Here is a 19,381-nt window from a genome sequence, read left to right on the forward strand (position 1 = left end):
GGTGAGAATGTGGAATCCACCAGCCCTAGTACCTCCTTATATGGCTCGATGTCAAATTTTGATTGATAACGCTCCAGTGACGTGCCTTGGGAAGTTTTACTATGTTAAAAGGTGCTATATAAATAAAAGTTGTTGCTGTTGTAGTAGTAAACACCAGCATAACCAGTTGGGCCAAATGGCCTGTTCCTGTGCTATAAATTCTATGCAACAACCCAGCTCCTGTGAAAATTCTGGTCAATAACTGAGGTCCCATTGTAATGAGAATGTGGTCAATAAATAAAACTAATTAATAGTGAGATAGCTTTCAATGCAGTGAATAGAAACTAAACAGATTCTATCCAGTTTGTCACTAATGCAAGACCACCTTCTGGACCATTCCATACAAGTTTGGGCACCGCCAACCACGATTCTAGGACTTAAAAGACTAAGCAATGCTCACAAAATTTGATTAATATTTGAAGAAAAGTTGACAAGGGATGCGGTTCAAGTCTTTAAAACAGACAAGTAGGTTACTCGAAAGAGGATAGTAAAACTAGCACAACTGGTATAAAACTGGCAAGCCTGAAGCAAGAGCAGAAATTAAAAGCATTTGTCCATACTGAGAGTACCAGATATGGGAAACAGACTCCAAATCAAACATAATGTTGAGCCCTTTAGAAAAAAAATAGCTGTAAAGGTAATGGAGGACATTGAAGCGCTGTGCAACTCTACTCCTGGAAGGGCAGGCACTGCAATTGGGAGTGGTGGGGAGGGCAGCGTATAAAATCATAGGAGAAAGTCTGGAGCAAATTTTTAAAAATATATTTTGAAAAAGATGGATGAATGTCTGGTTAGGAATGGGATGGAAAGTTATAACCATAGAGCCAGGTAATCAAATACTCTATATGCAATACTGGTTCCAGTTCTGCTGAGTCAGTAATGGAGTGCAATCAATGAGGGTTGAATACTGTAGACTGCAATGCTAAATCAATATCAAGTTCTGCTAAATAATCTTCAGGTTCCAGGAGAAATTTCATAGGACTTCAGCTTCTTAAAGGTTTTACCTTTTTCAGGAGATTAAATAAATTGGGAAGACGCCACAATAGTGGAAATTATAGTGGGCTGTTGATCAAGCTCAGCCAATGCTCTTTCTTGATCCACACTTGTAAAATGTTCTTAGTCTTTAGTATTACCAAGTTATTACTAGATTCAATAAAAAAACACGAAGGTTTCAAGCATGTACATAAATATATTTGACATTATATTGCTGACGGTACTTTTAATCCATTGCCCTGAGGGGTTACTTTTGCTTTTGAGAGGAGGACTCAATATTTTTATTGGAATTATTTTTGTGGTGGTGAAAGAATCAGAAACACACACTTTAGAAGTATTTAAACAAAAGTGCACAAATGTAGGTAAAGCATTTATTGAAACTATCTTATGTTTCCATTTAAAAGAACCAATAAACTTCCAGTAACAGCAACAGGGATAAAGAATGTTAGCACTCAAGTCTCTGCATTCCTAATCCAAATTCACCTGGCAGTAAATTGGCTTTTATTCCTCTACAGCTTTACAGTTATCTAGAGCTACTTGATATGCCTTAACAATTCCAGCAGTCTTCATTGCGTTTCCAAATTTCCCACAATTAGCTGACTCGCTCAGGCCTTCATTGCTTATTCTCTTTGCTGCATGGTGCTCCACTGGTTGACTTGGATCCTCATGGAACCCATTCCCATGATTGCAGATGAGATCAGGGGATGAACATAACAATGGAATTTCAGAAGTACTGCACTGAAATGTTCATTCTCCTTATTGTCACTCTGGGGTGTCATAATGGCTATTAAGGCCACAGAGACCCATGTTTTGTGGCAGAATATGTATGGCCATGAAGGTGGTTTTCCAGATCACTAAATGAAGTGACTATTACAGCATAATTGATCCCCGACAGCAAAAACTGGTAACTTGGAAAGGAGTTCTACAAGCAGCACTTGAGTGCCCCAAGAATTTGAAAGAGGCCACTTCCCAACTGCTTCCATTATCAGATAGGTAAGGGCCACTGTTTCCATCTCCACACTGCCCTCCCTCAAATCTTTTACCAACTCCTGCAATATGGACTCATCCAATTTGTTAGCCACTGTTTAGAGACACATCTGTTACTTTCATATTGCTTTCAGTCTCTTCATCCATGTGCCAAAATCTTGCACATCAGCAGACTGGCGTGAAGATTGGGGTGATTCAATTCCTTCTGGGAGAAGAGGCTAAAGTGCCTCATACATGCTGCACAAAGGCAGTGCGATTGTTTCCTTGTTCCTTTCATTTCCTTAAAGTGACATTTTTCATACAAGCGAGGCATCTAGCTATCTGGCAAAACCAGAGACTTTTCTTTCCATCAAACTAGCCAAAGTTAAATTGATGTCTTTTATTCCATTTTAACTTGGACCTGGTCACCGAAAGAACAGGTGATGTCTATTTAACATAGTTTTTTTTTGGGGGGGGGGGGGCGGCTGCGTAACTGGTTTACAGAATGTATACCTCATGCCCATCTTCACTGCTACGTGGGTATACGGAGTATTTAAAAAGACAGATCTTTAATGTTTCGGCCAATTATACTGAGCAATAATCCTCAAGGAAGTTCAGAATTTAACAAACATACTGGACTTCTATCTCCTTCAATTTTTCTGGAATTACCACTTAAGGCTCACCTATACACATTTATCAAGAGGTTGATCAAACTTTTGTATACCACTGGAATTTACAGCTGTGTCAGGAGGTGCCAGGCTTTGAATATTGCCCCATGAGAGCATGCAAATTTACAACATTGGCTACACCTCAAAAAAGTACTTCATTGGCTGCAAAGTGCTTTGGGACGTCCCGAGGTCACAAAAGGTGCTATATAAATGCAAGTCTTTCTTTCAAATAAATGCGGTTCTCTCAAGATATTTCAGACCATGCCAGTCAATTTTCTAGGTCTGATGACAAAAGCTTGTGTGCATTAATGTGCAAATTCCAAACTGGCTGGCTGACTATTACACCTTGGCTTTTCCTCATTGTGCATTAGGTCGAGTGATGGGTATGACATGAAATAGTTTTGTGGATGCTTTTATCAACTGTAGTCATGTTTATTATTTGTGCAGTACTATCATTATATTGTCATCCATATCAGTCTAGCATACTTTGCTTTTGCTATTAGATATTAACTATATGGGAAAGAGCAGGGGAGTGGGACTAACTGGACTGCTCTTTGAAAGGGCCAGTGCAGACTCAATGGGCCAAATGGCCTCTTTCTGTGCTGTACTATTCTATATAGCTTCTTACCTTTAATAGCTGTAACTGTACAAATGTAAGTTCCTTTACTGGAATTTCAAACAATTCTGAAGATTCTTTGTCCATTTTCTGAAAACATAAAAGCCACATTGGAAATGTGAGCAATATATTCAAAAAACCCCACAAAAACTGTTGCTACAGAAGATTATGAAAATTATTTAAAAATTAGTTAAGTCACAAGACTTAATTCCACTACATTAATAAAATAGAATCTAACATTTACACAAGCGGAGAGTTTGTGCTATTTGACTGACCTAAAGCAGATAATGTTTTTCCAATGGGGCAATAAAATTACATAATTTTCAAAAGATCAAATCCAGTGGAAATACATTATTCTAATCCTTCACTGGCACAGGCAAAAATATTAAGGGCAAAAGAAGCAGCTAGACCTGAACAAAAAGCAGGAAATAATTCTCAAAGACTAACCCATTAACTTATATTAAACAAATGGGCCTCATTTAAGCATCAGCCGTGGCTCAGTGGGTAGCTCTCTAGTCGGAGTCAGAAGGCTGTGGGTTCAAGCCCCACTACTTGAGCACAAAAAGCAGGGCTAACACCCCAGTGCAGTTTTGAGGGAGTGCTGCACTGTTGGAGGTGCCGTCTTTCGGGTGGATGTAAAAGATCCCATGGCATGATTTCAAAGAACAGCAGGGAAGTTATTCTCAGTGTCCTGGCCAATATGTATCCCTCAACCAACATCACTAAAACAGATCATCTGGTCACAACATTGCTGTTTGTGGCAGCTTGCTTTCCACAAATTGCCTACCATGTTTTCTACATTACAACAGTGACTACACTTCCAAAGTACTTCATTGGCTGTAAAGCGCTTTCAAACGTCCGGAGGTCATGAAAGGCGCAAAAGAAATGCAAGTTCTTTCTTTCTCATTTACAGAATGCGATTGGGTTGGATGGGTTGAATGGTCTTTTCTTATTTCATTTCATATGTTTTTACTAACTGGCACTATTCTCAAAGTACTGAATATAAACATACTTCTGCATCTCTTCACATTTCTTAACAATTGTTCTTTTAAAACTTAGTCAGGAATGCCAGTCCTAGGACACAAAGCATTTTATCTTTACAACCAGTGTCAACACCAAGTACTCTGGATGGAGCGCAGGCCAAAGCTTCCTCCAAACCTTGAGTACCTGCACTACAGTGACATTCCCATACTAACCATCCTTGCAGTATTAGACTAAATTTGCCCATTAGTGCCAAATTATAGGCAATTTTATGCTGTGGACTGTCGTCACTAGGAAATGGGGCAAGATTGCCCACATTAATTTCTTGTAATCCCCATAGTTATTAGGAAGAATACTTGGAGAAATTCAGCATCACGCCGTTTGGGGCGCTAACTTTAAAAAAAATATTCAGGGTTTGCACTCCAGGAAGGAAGTGGAGCACTAAATCAAGCGCTCCACTTCCTTCCTGGAGCGCAACAGGCAGCAGTCGGGGTGGTAGGTGTGCAGCACTGCCGCATTGGAAGGCTCATTCACTGCATTAAAGGGAAGAGCCATTGCTGCAGGCTCTGCAAGGGGAAAACTTACCTGGTCCCCAACGGCAGCCACGATCCGGCCGATCAGCCCGATGCACTGCAGCAGGGCGCCGGGCTGATCGATCGCTGGCGAAGACAAAGGGGGGGAAAAAAAAGAGTGCATTTCAGAATTTTTTACACTTACCTCGGCCACCTCGCCTTTAAGCATCGCCCCCGAAGTGCCCGGCCTGCTGATGAACACCTCCTGCAGTTGCTGGTGTTTTCGCCCAGCTATGCTGCAGGGGGTGGAACCGAAGTTCAGGTCAGGGGCTCTCCGGGCGAAGGAGATCGCAGCACAATGCCATACCACCGGTGCAAACCTCCCGTCGAATATAGTCGATCTTCTCACCGCTTAGCGCCCCATTATCGCCTCCCGGAGGCGATAACAGGAGGCGCATTTCTAGGCCTTTATCTTGATCATTCTGGGCTAGATTTAAACTCATATTCCACATGACAAAAATACATCTTCAACATGATGAACCAACTGAGTTATTGCTAGAACCTGCATCATCTTTGTGATTTCCAAACAAATGAAATCAAACCAGCATTAAACCTCATCTTAGTGAACAACCAGTGACAGTATTACATTTGTTACATTATTTGGTATGCCAACACATGAAGCACAGAATATATTTTGGATAGCTGCCAATGCTGACTTTTGAGACGGAGGTCAATCAGGCAGACATACATGTAGTTAAAGCTGCATTGAGGATACCATTTTAGATAATGTAAAGTAAGGTATTGGACAGATGCAAATCCAAAAAACATCCAATACTGACAACTTTTTTGCCCTTGGACATAGAAATTAAGATAGTTCATGCATAGTGGCCCTCTGGTTATGTGGAAACAAGTGCAGCCAAGTTCCTGTAGGTGTTGTCTAAAAGGGTGAGCACAAGGTTCACCAATTTGAACAACTTTTTGGACAGTATGCTCCAGTGTCACAGATCAAGGATAACCTTCTTACCATTTCAGTATACCAAAGTATCTGGAAAAGAAACCTGGTCTCTTCTGAAGGGACTCTGTTACACAGGCACAGCAATAAAACACTGCAGATGCTGGAAATTCAAAAGTCAAAATACAAACAGAAGATGTTGGAAACACTCAGCTGGTCAGGCAGCATCTATGAAGAGGGGAAGATAGGGTTACCGTTTCAGGTCAATGACCTTTCATCAGAACCTGAAGATTATGCTGCCTGACCCACACAGCAATACATTTTGCTTGGGATGGGTCAAGATCAAAAATCAGCTTCAAGAACAGCATCCTCATGACCTTGCTAGGAGCTATGGAGAAAGAACAATGAATGCCAGTAACCACCAAAGGAGTCAGTAGGCCTTCTGAGATAAGGAAATTAGAACTATCTCCCCAAGTCAACAGCCACCACAAAAGGCTACCATAGGTTTATCTAAAGGAGAAGCCAGAGAAAAAAGTGGTTGTTGTATGCAAAACAACACCACATAACAGTCGAGGCAAGAAGTTACCCCGATGATTAATCTCCTCCAGCCCTACAACCCGATACTTGTGCTCGTCCAATTCTGGCTCTTGAGCACCCCCCATTTTAATTGCTCCGCCACTGGGGGCTGTGTCTTCAGCTGCCAAGGCCCTAAGCTCTGGAAATCCCTCCTTAAACCTCTCCACCTCTTCCTCCTCCTTTATGATGCTCCTTAAAACCTACCTCTCTGACCAAGCTTCTGGCCATCTGCCCCAATAGCTCCTTATGTGGCTCGGTATCAAATTTTGTTTGATAACGCTCCTGTAAACCACCTTGGGACATCTTACTACCTTAAAAAAGGTGCTATACAAGTACAAGTTGCTGTTGTTGAGGAAAAGAATAGCTGCAGCCATGTTATGCTTCAATAGCAGACATGACTACCACCCAAAATAAGCTAGAAGGCCTATTGCCATTTTGTAGCTTTCAATCCAGGAAAGATCTGATTCAGAAAAACAAAGATTAAAAAAACTCTTACTAGAAACAAACAATAACTTCAAGCTGCAGAGATATATTTAAAACAAGGTGAAGTACTGCCCCCATTACCTAGGAGAGCTGTGTCTGTCACACCACACTAGATGACCACAGGACAGATACCTCAATGCTCATAAGTACTCTAAAGGAATGTTGCTTCCACAATGCTCGCAGTTGGCTTATCTGATATGTAGACAGTGCAAGAAAGAAAAATCACATACCTTTTTCATTGATATACAACAGGTGAGATCATGGTATACAATAGGAACATGGTCTTTTGAAAGATGTACATCAAATTCTACAAAGGCAGCACCCTGAAAGAAATCAAATACATCTCTTTATATTCTAGGTACTGTACTGCAATTGACTGGTGTAACTGAAGTCTTGTAAAATAATCAACTTGTCAATTTCATGCCCGTTTCAGAATAGATTCTGATTTACATCTCATTAATTGGAATTACATTTCTGTCATACTAAACTTTAAAAACAGTCAATATATATCTTACACGGTTTCTACAGTAACACAAACAATATATTCAGGACTTCAGACGCTTACACCAATATAATTACAAAGATATGAACCCTTTAAAATATAGAAGTTTTCTTAATTTACTCAAACGTGGAAGTATTTTTCTCCATTTCTTCTCTTATCCTACAATGTCTTGTTGCCTGACTTCCCCTCCCGTCAGGGACATACCTAGCATCTGCTCATCACTTCACTAATGGCGCAACCAAATATCACGAAATTCCATGGGTGAATGTGCTATATAAACACAAGTCTTTTTATCATGTCTCTTATAAATACTTCCAAGTTTCCCAATGACTTACACAAGTAAACATGGTAGTCATTTTGCACATAACAATGGATCAATGAGTTTTTAATTGGTGATGATTAACAGAGGAATGGCAACCATGACACTGGGAGAACTCCAACCTCATGCGATTAGCACCAACGTCCACTTGAACCATTAAAACAGGTAGACACAGCTTGGTTTAAATATTTCAGCTGGACAACACCAATAATGCAGCACTCCCTCAGAACTTAGAGGAGTATCACCCTAGATTATGTGCTCAAGTCTCAGTAGAGGCCTGAAAAGCACAACCTTGTGCTTCCTAGGCAAAATCCCTCCAGCTGAATCAAGCTGACACTATAGGGGAATGTGCAAAGTCATAGGCCCAGACCTACTGTTCCCAGGTACAATGCATTCCAATTATCAAAAATAATGCGACAACTCTTAACTTGGATTGTAACACTACAGCTGAAGCAACAGAAAAATATATGCAAAAAGCACTTTATATTTCAGTGGGCCCCCATCAGATGATCACTATTACGCATTAATAGTACAAAATAGGATATAAAAACAGTTGGCAAGATGACAGCAGGCACCATCTATGATCTAGTTGGATAACTCATCCTTATCCACAGCAACCATTTCCTATACCCATGTGAATTCATCTAGATTTAATTCCATTGTGGCATTCGCTGGCCCATTCACTTAATTCATCCAGATCCATCTGAATGCAAATCGATCTCCCCGATATTGGCTTGTGGAAAAGGCATGCCATTCTCATAGTCTAAAGGAATCTTGTATTTTTAATGAAACATGATGTCCTGGACTCTGTCCTTTCACCAACAAGTGCCAAGAGCACAACTTCATTTAAATTTTGTAGCAAAGTGCAAACCATGTCAGAGGTCAGCATATTGTAGAAGCTCCTGAATAACTGACTCTAAAGCAGTCTCCAGTTTATATGATTTGATGGCATTATTTGATATTCCTACAATTAACCATCTCCATGTTTAAGAATACTGTAGTCAGAGCACCCAGCCAACACCTATGAAAAATGCAGCACTACCATAACTTTTATCATACTAATGTGGTGTCAATTTGCATGTTGTAATTGTGAAATAACTAAAGGGTTCAACAATTACAGCCACTGAAAACATCTGATGTATAAGGTGTTGTGCCATCACTGGGGCCATGACAGCCGAATTAGACTTGGCTTTAAGATCCTATGCCATGTGCGCAATTTATAGCCTGCAAATCCAAAAAAAGTAATAAATGCGAAAAATAAGAAAAAACCCAAAAAGTATCAACTCTAGTCTTCATTCTATGAATATTGCTCAACATTCAAATGAACATACAATTATCCAAACAAGGGAGAAAACAATGGAACGATAGCAAAATACTGCAGATGTTGGAAATCCGAAATAACAACAGAAAATGCTGGAAAAACTCAGCAAGTCAGGCAACATCCGTGGAGAGAAATTTGAGCCGACGTTTCGGGTTTGACCCTTCTTCAAAACAATGGACATTGTCATTAAGTAATTCACGCCACTGAAGATTTGGTGGCACTTAACCTTCCTTAGTGCTCCAAAGCACACAAGAGTCGATAGACGAAACAGATAAACACACAAAAAAAAGGAAACACTAATTAATTCAGCTCAGAGCATGGAAAAACGGGAGAGGTACAATGCTTTCGACATGAGGTTAAATTACCAAAAGGTAGGTGAATGCAACAATCTTCCCAATTTGCATGTGGACATTGAACATGAACCAATGACTTATGCAGAAAACTGTGGCAATATGATGCTGTGGCAATAACAGAAACGTGGCTTAAAAATGGTGAGGTAATATTCAAGGGTACAAGGTGCTCAGAAAAGATAGGGAAGGAAAAAAGGGTGGGGTGGCAGTGCTGATTAAGGAAGACATTGTAATGTTGGAAAGGGAGGGTGTTCTTGAGGGGACAAGGACAGAATCCATTTGGTTAGAGTTGAGGAGCAAAAAGGGTATGATCACACAAGGGTATTCTAAAGGCTTCCAAATAGTGAGGGAGGTAGAGGAGCAAATCTGCAGGGAAATAGCAGAGATATGCAAGAGCTACAGAGTGGTGATATTGGGGGACTTTAATTACCCATATATTGATTGGGATAATGCTAGGGTAAAGGGAAAGGACGGGGAGGAATTTCTGAAGTGTTCAGGAGAATTTCCTTGACCAGTATGTTCTTGGCCCAAGTAGGAAGGAGGCATTGCTGGATGTGGTGCTGGGGAATGAGGTGGGCCAGGTTGACCAAGTGTCTGTGGGAGAACACTTGGGTACGAGTGATCATAAGATTTAGATTAGCAATGGAGAGGAGCACGGAACAATCTAGAGTGGAACTTCTAAACCGGAATAGGGCTAACTTCAATGGGATGCGAAAGGATCTAGCCAGGGTAAAATGGAACCAAAGACTGATTGGAAAAACTAAGAGTAATGGGTGATCTTTAAGGAGGAGATGTTCCAAGTACAGGCTAGGTATATTCCAACAAGAGAGAAGGGTAAAGGAACCAAAGCAAGGGCTTGTTGGATGATTGGGAGGGGAGGGGAGGGGCAAAGAGAATGAGAGTAGAATGGCACGAGGTGGGGCCTATTAGGGACAAAAGGTGATATATGCTTAGAGGCACAGGGCAAGGCTAGAATACTCAACGAGTACTTTGTATCTGTGTTTACTAAGGAGGTGGATGCTGACAAAATATCGGTAGAAGTGCAAAAGGTAGAAGCAATGGAAGGGGTGAAAATTGATAGACAGGATGTATTAGAAATGCTGGGTATGCTTAGAGTGGATAAGTCGCCTGGTCCAGATGGCTTGCATCCTAGGTTGCAAAGGGAATTGGGGGAGGAGATAGCAGAAGGGCTTGCCATAATTTTCCAATGTTCCCTAGATGCAGGGAAGGTGCCCAAGGATTGGAAAGGGTGTAAGGACAATCCTAGTAACTACAGGCCGGTCAGTCTAACATCAGTGGTGGGTAAAGTTTTAGAAACAATAATCAAGGAAAAATTTAATGGGCACTTGGTGAGGTTTAAGCTAATTAAGGAGAGCCAACACAGATTTGGAAAAGCCAAATCCTGTTTGACTAATCTAATTGAATTTTTTGATGAAGTAACATGGAGGATTGATGAAGGGAATGCAATGGATGTTGTCTACATGGATTTTAGGAAGGCGTTTGACAAAGTACCACGTAGAAGGCTGGTTAACAAAATTGTGGCTCATGGAATAGGTGGGTCAGTGGCAGCTTGGATAAGGAATTGGCTTAAGGACAGAAAACAGCGAATTGTGGTAAATGGCTGTTTTTCAGACTGGAGGATGGTAGACAGTGGTGTTCCCCAAGGGTCAGTACTGGGCCCAATGCTTTTTTTTAGATATATAAAATGACCTGGATATTGGAATAGAGTAGAATGTCTAAGTTTGCCGCCGACACCAAACTTGGGGGTGTGGCAAACAGTGAGGAGGATACCAATCGACTAACAGGATACAGAAAGGCTAGCAGAATGGGCAGATGGAATTTAACAGAGAAGTGTGAGGTGATGCATTTTGGCAGAAGGAACAGGGAGAGGCAATATACACTTAATGGCACAGTTTTAAAGAGTGTGCTGGGACAGAGGGACCTGGGAGTTAATGTGCATAGGTCCCTGAAGGCGGCAGGACATATTGAGAGTGGTTAGCAAAGCACATGGGATCTTGGGCTTCATAAATAGAGGTACTGAGTACAAAAGTAGAGAAGTTATGTTGAACCTTTATAAAGCGCTGGTTAAGCCACAACTGGGGTATTGCGTCCAGTTCTGGTCACCACACTTTAGGAAGGATGTGAAGGCCCTTGAGATGGTGCAGAGGAGATTTACCAGAATGGTTCCGCGGATGGGGATCTTAGCTACAAGGACAAGTTGGAAAAGCTGGATTTGTTTTCATTAGAGCAAAGGAGGTTGCGGGGCAATCTGATAGGTGTACAAGGTTATGACGGGTTTGGATAGGCTAGACGGGGAAAAGCGGTTCCCACTAGTTGATGGTACAAGGACTAGGGGACACAGATTGAAGATTTTGGGCAAGAGATACAGGGGTTGACGTGAGGGAAAACTTTTTTTTTTTTTTTTTTTTTAAAACACAGCAAGTGGTGAGGACCTGGAACTCACTGCCAATGGAAGTGGTGGAAGCGGAGACACTCAATGTTTTCAAAAGGGAGACTGGATGGGCACTGGAGGGAAATAAATTTGCATGGCTATGGGTATAGAACGGGGAATGGGATTGTCTAGAGAGTCGGCACAGACTCGATGGGCCGAATGGCCTCCTTCTGTGCCGTTACGTCTGATTAATTCTGGAAACCAGCTGGGGCATTGAAGTTATCAGATCAAACAACATTATTTATATATGCAGGGCTTCAATGTAAAAAAGATCGCACGGTGTTTCACAGAGGCACAATGAAAACAGATATCAAGCCAGAGGAGATTAGGAGGGGATGACCAAAAGCTTCGTCAAAGTGATAGGTTTTAGGAACTTTAAAGCAGAGGAAGATGGAGATGGACTGAGGATTGGTTAACCAACAGAGTAAGAATAAACGGGTCATTTTCAGGTTGGCAGGCTGTAACTAGTGGGGTACTGCAAGGATCAGTGCTTGGGCCTCAGCTATTCACAATCTACATCAATGATTTGGCTGAGGGGACCAAATGTAATATATTCAGGTTTGCTGACAATACAAAGCTGGGTGGGAATGCAAGTTGTGAGGAGGATGTATGGAGGCTTCAAGGGGATATAGACAGGCTAAGTGAGTGGGCAAGAATATGGCAAATGGAATACAACGTGGAGAAATGTGAAGTTATCCACTTTGGTAGGAAAAATAGAAAAGCAAGAGTATTTTTTAAAATGGTGAGAGATTGGGAAATGTTGGTGTTCAGGAGGGACCTGGGTGTCCTTGTACACGGATCACTGAAAGTTAACATGCAGGTACAGCAAGCAATTTGAAAAGCAAATGGTAGGTTGGCATTTATCACAAGAGGATTTGAGTATAAGAGTAAAGACGTCTTACTGCAATTATATAGGGCCCTGGTGAGACAACATCTGGAGTAATGTGTACAGTTTTGGTCTCCTTACTGAAGGAAGGATATACTTGCCATAGAGGGAGTGCAACAAAGGTTCACCAGACTGGACAATTCACCCCCCAATCCCAGGAACCAATGAGGAGAGATCGAGTAGACTAAGCCTATATTCTCTGGAGTTTAGAAGAATGAGGTGTGATTTCATTGAAACATACAAAATTCTTACAGGGCTTGACAAGGTAGATACAGGGAGGATGTTTCCCCTGGCTGGGGAGTCTAGACCCAGGGGTCAGCCATTTAGGACTGAGATAAAGAAACATTTCTTCACTCAAGAGGGTGCTGAATCTTTGGAATTCTCTACCCCAGAGGGCTATGGAGGCGCAGTCGTCGAGTATATTCAAGATATTTTTGAATATTTAGGGAATCAAGGGATGTGGGAATAGTGCAGGAAAGGGGAGTTGAGGAAGATGATCAGTCATGATCTTATTGAATGGCAGAGCAAGCTCAAGGGGTCAAATGGCTTATTCCTGCTCCTATTTCTTATGTTCACGGAGGGGTTTAGGGAGGGATCTTGGTGGTTAAAAACATTAGGCCGATGATGGGGCGAAGGGAAGTTGCACATAGTCTGGAGAATGAGAGTGGAGGGCTGGGGGGGCAGGGGAACAGAGAGGGGATGTAGGGCTGAAGGTAGTTAGAGATATAGGGATGGGTAAGATCATGAAGGGATTAAAACACAAGGGTGAGAATTTTAATTTTAAAGTGTGTGAGGGGCCAGGGGTGCCAAGAGCCAGTGAGGACAGGTGTGATGAGCAGGTAGGACCTAGTGTGTGATAGGATATGAGCAGCAAAGTTTTGAATTAGGTGAACTTTACAAAGGGTTGAGAATGGAGGAGGCTGGCCAGGACAGCATTAGAGTAATTGCGCTTGGAGGTGTCCAAGGCATGAATGAGGGTTTCAGCAGCAAAATCAGCTAAGATAGTATCAACCTTGGCTCAGCAGTAGCATGCTCACATTTGAATTAGCTAGGCATGTGCTCAAGTCCAGTACTGAGGGAGCGCTGCAATGGAGGTACACAGTCTTTCAGATGAGACATTTAATCGAGGCCCTGCCTGTCCTCATTAGGTGGATGTAAAAGATCCCATGGCACTATTTGAAGAGAAGGGAAGTTCTCCCCGTGTCCTGGCCAACATTTATCCCTCAACCAGTATCATTTGGAAAAAAAAATCTCAAATCGCTGTTGTGCAAATTGACTGCCAGGTTCTCTTAAATTACAACAGTGACTACACTTCAAAAATACTTAACTGGCTGTGAAGCGCTTTGGGGTTTCCCGAGGACATGAAAGGCATGATACAAATGCAAGTCCTTTAAGGTAGAGGCAGAGGTGGAAATATGCAGTCTTTGGGCTGGACAGGATATAAGGTCGGAAGCACAGCTTTGAGTGAAACAGGATGCCAAGGCTGTGAGCAGTCTGGTTCAGCCAGTTTCCAGGGAGGGGGGTGGAATCAAGTGACAAGGGTACGGAGTTTGTGGAAACGACGGAAGATGATGCTTACAATTTTCCCAACGTTTAGGTGGAGAAAGCCATAGCTTCTACAAGAATGGATGATGAACAAGCAGTCCGACAGGATAGGAGGTAGGAGACCTTGAGAGATCGTGGAGACGTAGAACAGGGTGCTATTGGCACACTTGCAGCTAACTCCATGGATTAGGATGTTGTTGTCAGGGCAGCATGTAGTGAAAAAAAGAGGGGGCTAACTATGAATCCTTGGGATGATGGTATAGGATGGGAAGAGAAGCCAGTGGTAGTTAAGAATGAAAACAAGCAAGGGCAGTACCATAGATCAAGACGAGAGGAGAGGCATTGGTGGAGGATCATAAACTGACGACAACAAGGAGGGACAATGCTGAACAATCATACTTAGAGAAGGTCATTCATTATTTTTTCCAGTGTTATAGGAAGGGCAGAAAATCAGATTAGATGGATTCACACGGGGAATGTGGGCCCAGATCTGGAATCACACTCAAGGACCTTGGCTAGGAAAGGAAGTTGGAGATGGGACGGTAGTTAGCAAGGGCCGAGGATTAATAAGTGATTTTTTAAATGGGGGGGGGGGGGGGGGGGGGGTGGGGAGGGGTTGTCAGAGGAGAGAATATGAACGGTCAGGTAAAATGGGGCCCAGGAAGGAGAAGCTGGCTTTTTAGGAGGTTAGTATGAATGTCGTCAAGGGAGCAGAAGCTAGGTTTTATGAACGAGATGAGCTCAGGAGTAAGCTGGGGGATGATGGGGACAAAATGAGATGAGGGTTCAGGGCTAGGGTGGTCTAGCATGATGCGCAAGGGAAAAAGCAGCATAAGCAGCTGATCACATGGTCTCTAACTTGGAGATGAAAAGAAGCCACAAGCTCCTCACCCCTGTTGTTAGAGGTGAAGTTGAAGGGGGCAAGGGAAAGGGATTTAATAAGGAGGTGGTTGATGGCACAGAAAGGAGCCTGGGGCTATCTTTGCTCTCCAGGATGATCCTACAGTGGTGGGCCATTTTAGTAGAAGAAAGCAAGGTTTAGTAGAACTCAATATTGTTAGAACTAGATCAGTATCATTAAGCCAGGTGCGCATGGAGAAACTGTTTCCACTTGTGGGGGAGTCCAAAATAAGGGGACATAAATACAAGATGGCCACCAACAGGTCAAATTAAAAATTTAGAAAGAATTCCTTTACACCGAGTGGGGAGAATGTGAAACCCGCTACCACATGAAGTGGTTGAAGGAAATACTATTAATGCATTTAAGGGGAACCTTGATGCATACACAAGGGAAAACAAAATAAAGGAATATGGGGACAGGGTGGGATGAGATAATTAGAGTGGAAGGAAGCTTGTGCGGAGTATACAAAGACAAGTTGGGCCGAACGGTCAGTTTCTGTGCTGTAGATTCCATGTATCAATTTCCTGAGACAAAAAACTCAAGATACAATTTTAGGCATAGGATTTTCTTTTAAATGGAGCCTGATCACTGCCCTATCTGATTGTCAAAGTTAATCCACTATCAGGACATTAAGTGCAGTAACTCAGCAGAAATAAGAGCAAATATTTTAAGCGTCAATAAGTAAGGAATTTAAGATCACATGGAACCACTGGTTTAGATGGGTCAGACATCATGTGCAAAACAAGGCTCCGATCCCAGGTGTAGGTTACTGCTTATACTGTACACAGATTCAATTCTCCAAGACCACCACTGCAATGAGGAACTTAAAAACCACTAGATTTTCTCCACCTTAATGTCAGCAAAGCCCAAATCATGCTCCTCAGCTTTTATCAAGCACACGCGTGCCTCCAACCTTGACCCATTCACTTCGTAGGCTCCCACCCATTAGGTCCTTAGGATCTGAATCTTTGTGTACAACCTAATCCTTTCCCTGCATCTGCTTGGTTACCAAGACTGCCTTCTTTCATCTTTGCAACATCACCCACTTCTGTCAAAACCCTAACCATTATCCGAGCTCAAGTTCTCATGCTCTCCCAGTCTACTTCCTCCAGAAATTAAAAATCTTCCAAAATGCAACAACCCATGTCTTCACCTACACAAAGTCTCGAATTCCCACCACTGTCCATTAATGTGGATGCTTATCATACGAAAGAAGAATGTGGATGCAATCTTTGACTGAGGTGGACAACCCAAGTGTTAACTGAAGCTTGCCATACATTAATGTAAGACCTTTTTTAAAAAGGCTCTCCACGAAATAGCTACAGCAATGAACATAACATCTGGAAAAAGAACCATTTCTAGTTTGCCAATAATAAGCTGCTGCTGCTAAAAAAGAGAGAATTTTGGTACATTATAAAATGAGGTTTTACATGTAGTGGGTACTGCAGTAAGGCCATAGGTCTGCTTAACAGCAAACTTTTAAATGGCCACTATCTCCAATGTTTCCCCACTCATTTAGGTGGCAAGATATTCATTTGTACAATTTTATTCACTTCTCAGGATTTAAAATCTGCCTTTCATGTTATCCATTTGTTGTAACATAAAGCAAGTTTTCCTATATTGAAAACAAAATCTAAACTTCAAAACTGCCATAAATTTAACTCCATGAGCTACAGGCTAGCAATACTGGTCATATGAATCATTTTAAACAAATAGTTACATCAATAAAATTATTTTAAATAAACCTTTGGGGAAATGTATGTGCTTATTGTGACTTTAAAGCAACATATACTGGAAAAGCATGCAGAGTTGTTTTATTACTTACGTGACTAGCGGCATTTTTAAAGGAAGCTATTGTGTTTTCTCTGACTTTTGCGAGGCTAAAATACAATTTTTTTGACAAAAATCAGCACTATTAAAGTGTAATATGTTGTTTCTATATGTACAGCTTTAATAATTTCATAAATCAACAGTGGAATAACCAAATATTTAATTCCCAACATTAATAAGCAATAGCACTTTGTATTAAAATGGAAACAAAAATAAATTCTAAAAATACCCCCAAAAATTCACTTTTCTATCTACGGCCGAGAGGTCAAACACAATATAGAGTACGAAGAACAGATTGTTTAGGGAGGGTAAATAGGTGTTTTTTAAAAATCCTTGCATGATTGCTTCTGCTTTACTAAAATAATTATAGGAAAATTTGACCAGGCACATTCATTGTATTTGCCATGTCAGACCACCCAGCAAAAGGCAGTTCAAAAGGACAAGTCAACCTCCTGTGGCATTACACTGAGTCAAGACCAAGTACAGCTTTTAGGTGAAGCTGGTTACAAGACGGCAAATAATTGGATCAATCCATAATTCGGTCTTTATTTTTATATTTCCTTTATCAGTCCAAATTTACATGAAATATAAAACAACAGAAAATGCTGGAAATACTCAGCAGGCCAGGCAGCATCCGTGGAGAGAGAAACAGAGTTAATGTTTCAGGTCTGGGACCCTTCATCAGAACACCTATGCAAACTCCATGTAATTACACACATCCACCACTGGTGGCGTTGGATGAAGGGAGGCAGAGAAGGAGGAAAGGGGAGGGAGGTGAAGAATGAGGAGAGAGAAATTTGAAAAAACACAAATACAAAAAGGGATCTTGTCCAGATTCTCTCCCCCACCCACAATATAAACAAGTCTCTACTCTCATAGCTCCACCTATCTAGGCAGAGATGTATCTCAAGCAGCACTGCTGGGGGGATGGTGGTCCTACCACTTACATCAGGAGCCAGCGTGGAAGTCAGGAGGGAAGGAAGCACAGTAACAACCATGCCAGGCCCACAGTTAAAGGGGCAGGAGACATGAAGTTGTCAAAGCCCAGAGAAGCAGTGGCATATGATCACAAATGTTTTATATGCCCTTACAATTATCTTATAGTTGAGGCAACTAGCATAGATGCATTTAAGGGGAATTTAGATAAACACTTGAGGGAGAAGGGACTAGAAGGATGTGTTAATGGGGTTAGAGGAGGGCAGGAGGAGGCTCATGTGAAGCATAAAGACTGGCATGCACCTGCTGGGCCCAATGGCCTATTTTTGTGCTGTAAATACTTTGTAATACTATATTTGTAACAAAAAATTGCCACTGAACAGTGCCAGCTGGCACTAGATGCTTATTAAATATTTATTGAAATTTAAAAGAATGAGGGATAGAAGAGGCTAAGAGATTTTTAAAATATTTACATTATAATTAAAAAATGATTCCCATTTGAAAGTAAAACGTACCCGAAGAAAAAAACAAGATGCGGCACCGACTGAAAATTTCCAGAAAGGAGCTGTGAAAATGTTTAAAGACTGTGCAAAGCCACCAAGCAACCAGATTGCATTATTAAAGCATGTTAAAATTACATAGAAAAATCCCTATAATAAATGTGGCATAGGAATTTATAATAGAAAAAAAGTGAGACAAAACTAGACAACGGGAAGTCAAGTTCTGCACATGAAGTATGTTTAGATGCAAGATTTTTAATAATGTAATTATTCCAGTCTTGAGCAACTTGAACCTACCAATACTGTCCATAACTATTTCAACAAAATCAAACATTAGGTTTTAAACTTGTCCCAACCTTGTATCTATTCTGATGGAGTGAAATGACAATTTCTAGCCTTAGTTTTAACATTAGTGATCCTTTAAATTTTATATTGATGTATTAATAAGAGTAGTGAATGTGGCATATCCTGGCAAATAGTTCATGCTAGGCTGATTAACCTCCAAGAAAATAAAACTAGCTAAATATTGGTTTATAAGAATATACAATTAAAGGTGAGAAATGGAAATGGTGCAACAGCAGCACCACATGCTCTTGTGGTTTGATATTTGTGCAGTTTTGGGGCACATTTGAAGAATTTTCTGCTGTACACCTAACCTGGCATGAACACAGAGTACAAAAGGTGTTACACAAAGCTCACTACTGCTTTACTTTGTTTGCCAAAATTTGAAAAGGATTTCAACTAAATTTAACACTTACTTTGCAGATGTTGAATTTCCAGCGCCTCTGTGCCCAACATCTAAAGCCATTCTTGGTTTCCAATACTTGGACAACGAAGGAGACATGTCACAAATATAGCCTTCCACGGGCTTAATAACGATGTAGTCAACTATATATGCAGATGAATAAATAGAGATAGAAGTGGTTATTACTTTATATTCCAAAGACACGAGTGTCCTCAACTCCATCCCACAGCATGCTACCCACCACCATCTCAGCACAACCCCAGCCCGGCATGAGGTTGAAGAGGCCATCCGACAACTGAAGAACAACA

General features: G+C 41.3%; 1 protein-coding gene across 1 annotated transcript in view; it reads right to left on the minus strand.

Moving 5' to 3' along the window:
* The window catches only part of gpcpd1 (glycerophosphocholine phosphodiesterase 1), a 77,718-nt gene that overhangs the window by 16,188 nt on the left and 42,149 nt on the right, over window positions 1–19,381 (minus strand). The window contains 4 exon segments of the mRNA XM_085981729.1: window positions 3,295–3,372; window positions 7,017–7,109; window positions 16,888–16,942; window positions 19,087–19,216. Of these exon segments, the coding sequence (XP_085837855.1) occupies window positions 3,295–3,372; window positions 7,017–7,109; window positions 16,888–16,942; window positions 19,087–19,216 (356 nt within the window).

The sequence above is a fragment of the Somniosus microcephalus genome, chromosome 3, assembly GCF_052327205.1.
Source record: "Somniosus microcephalus isolate GS21.2 chromosome 3, FLI_Smic_1.0, whole genome shotgun sequence".
Classification (NCBI taxonomy): domain Eukaryota; kingdom Metazoa; phylum Chordata; class Chondrichthyes; order Squaliformes; family Somniosidae; genus Somniosus; species Somniosus microcephalus.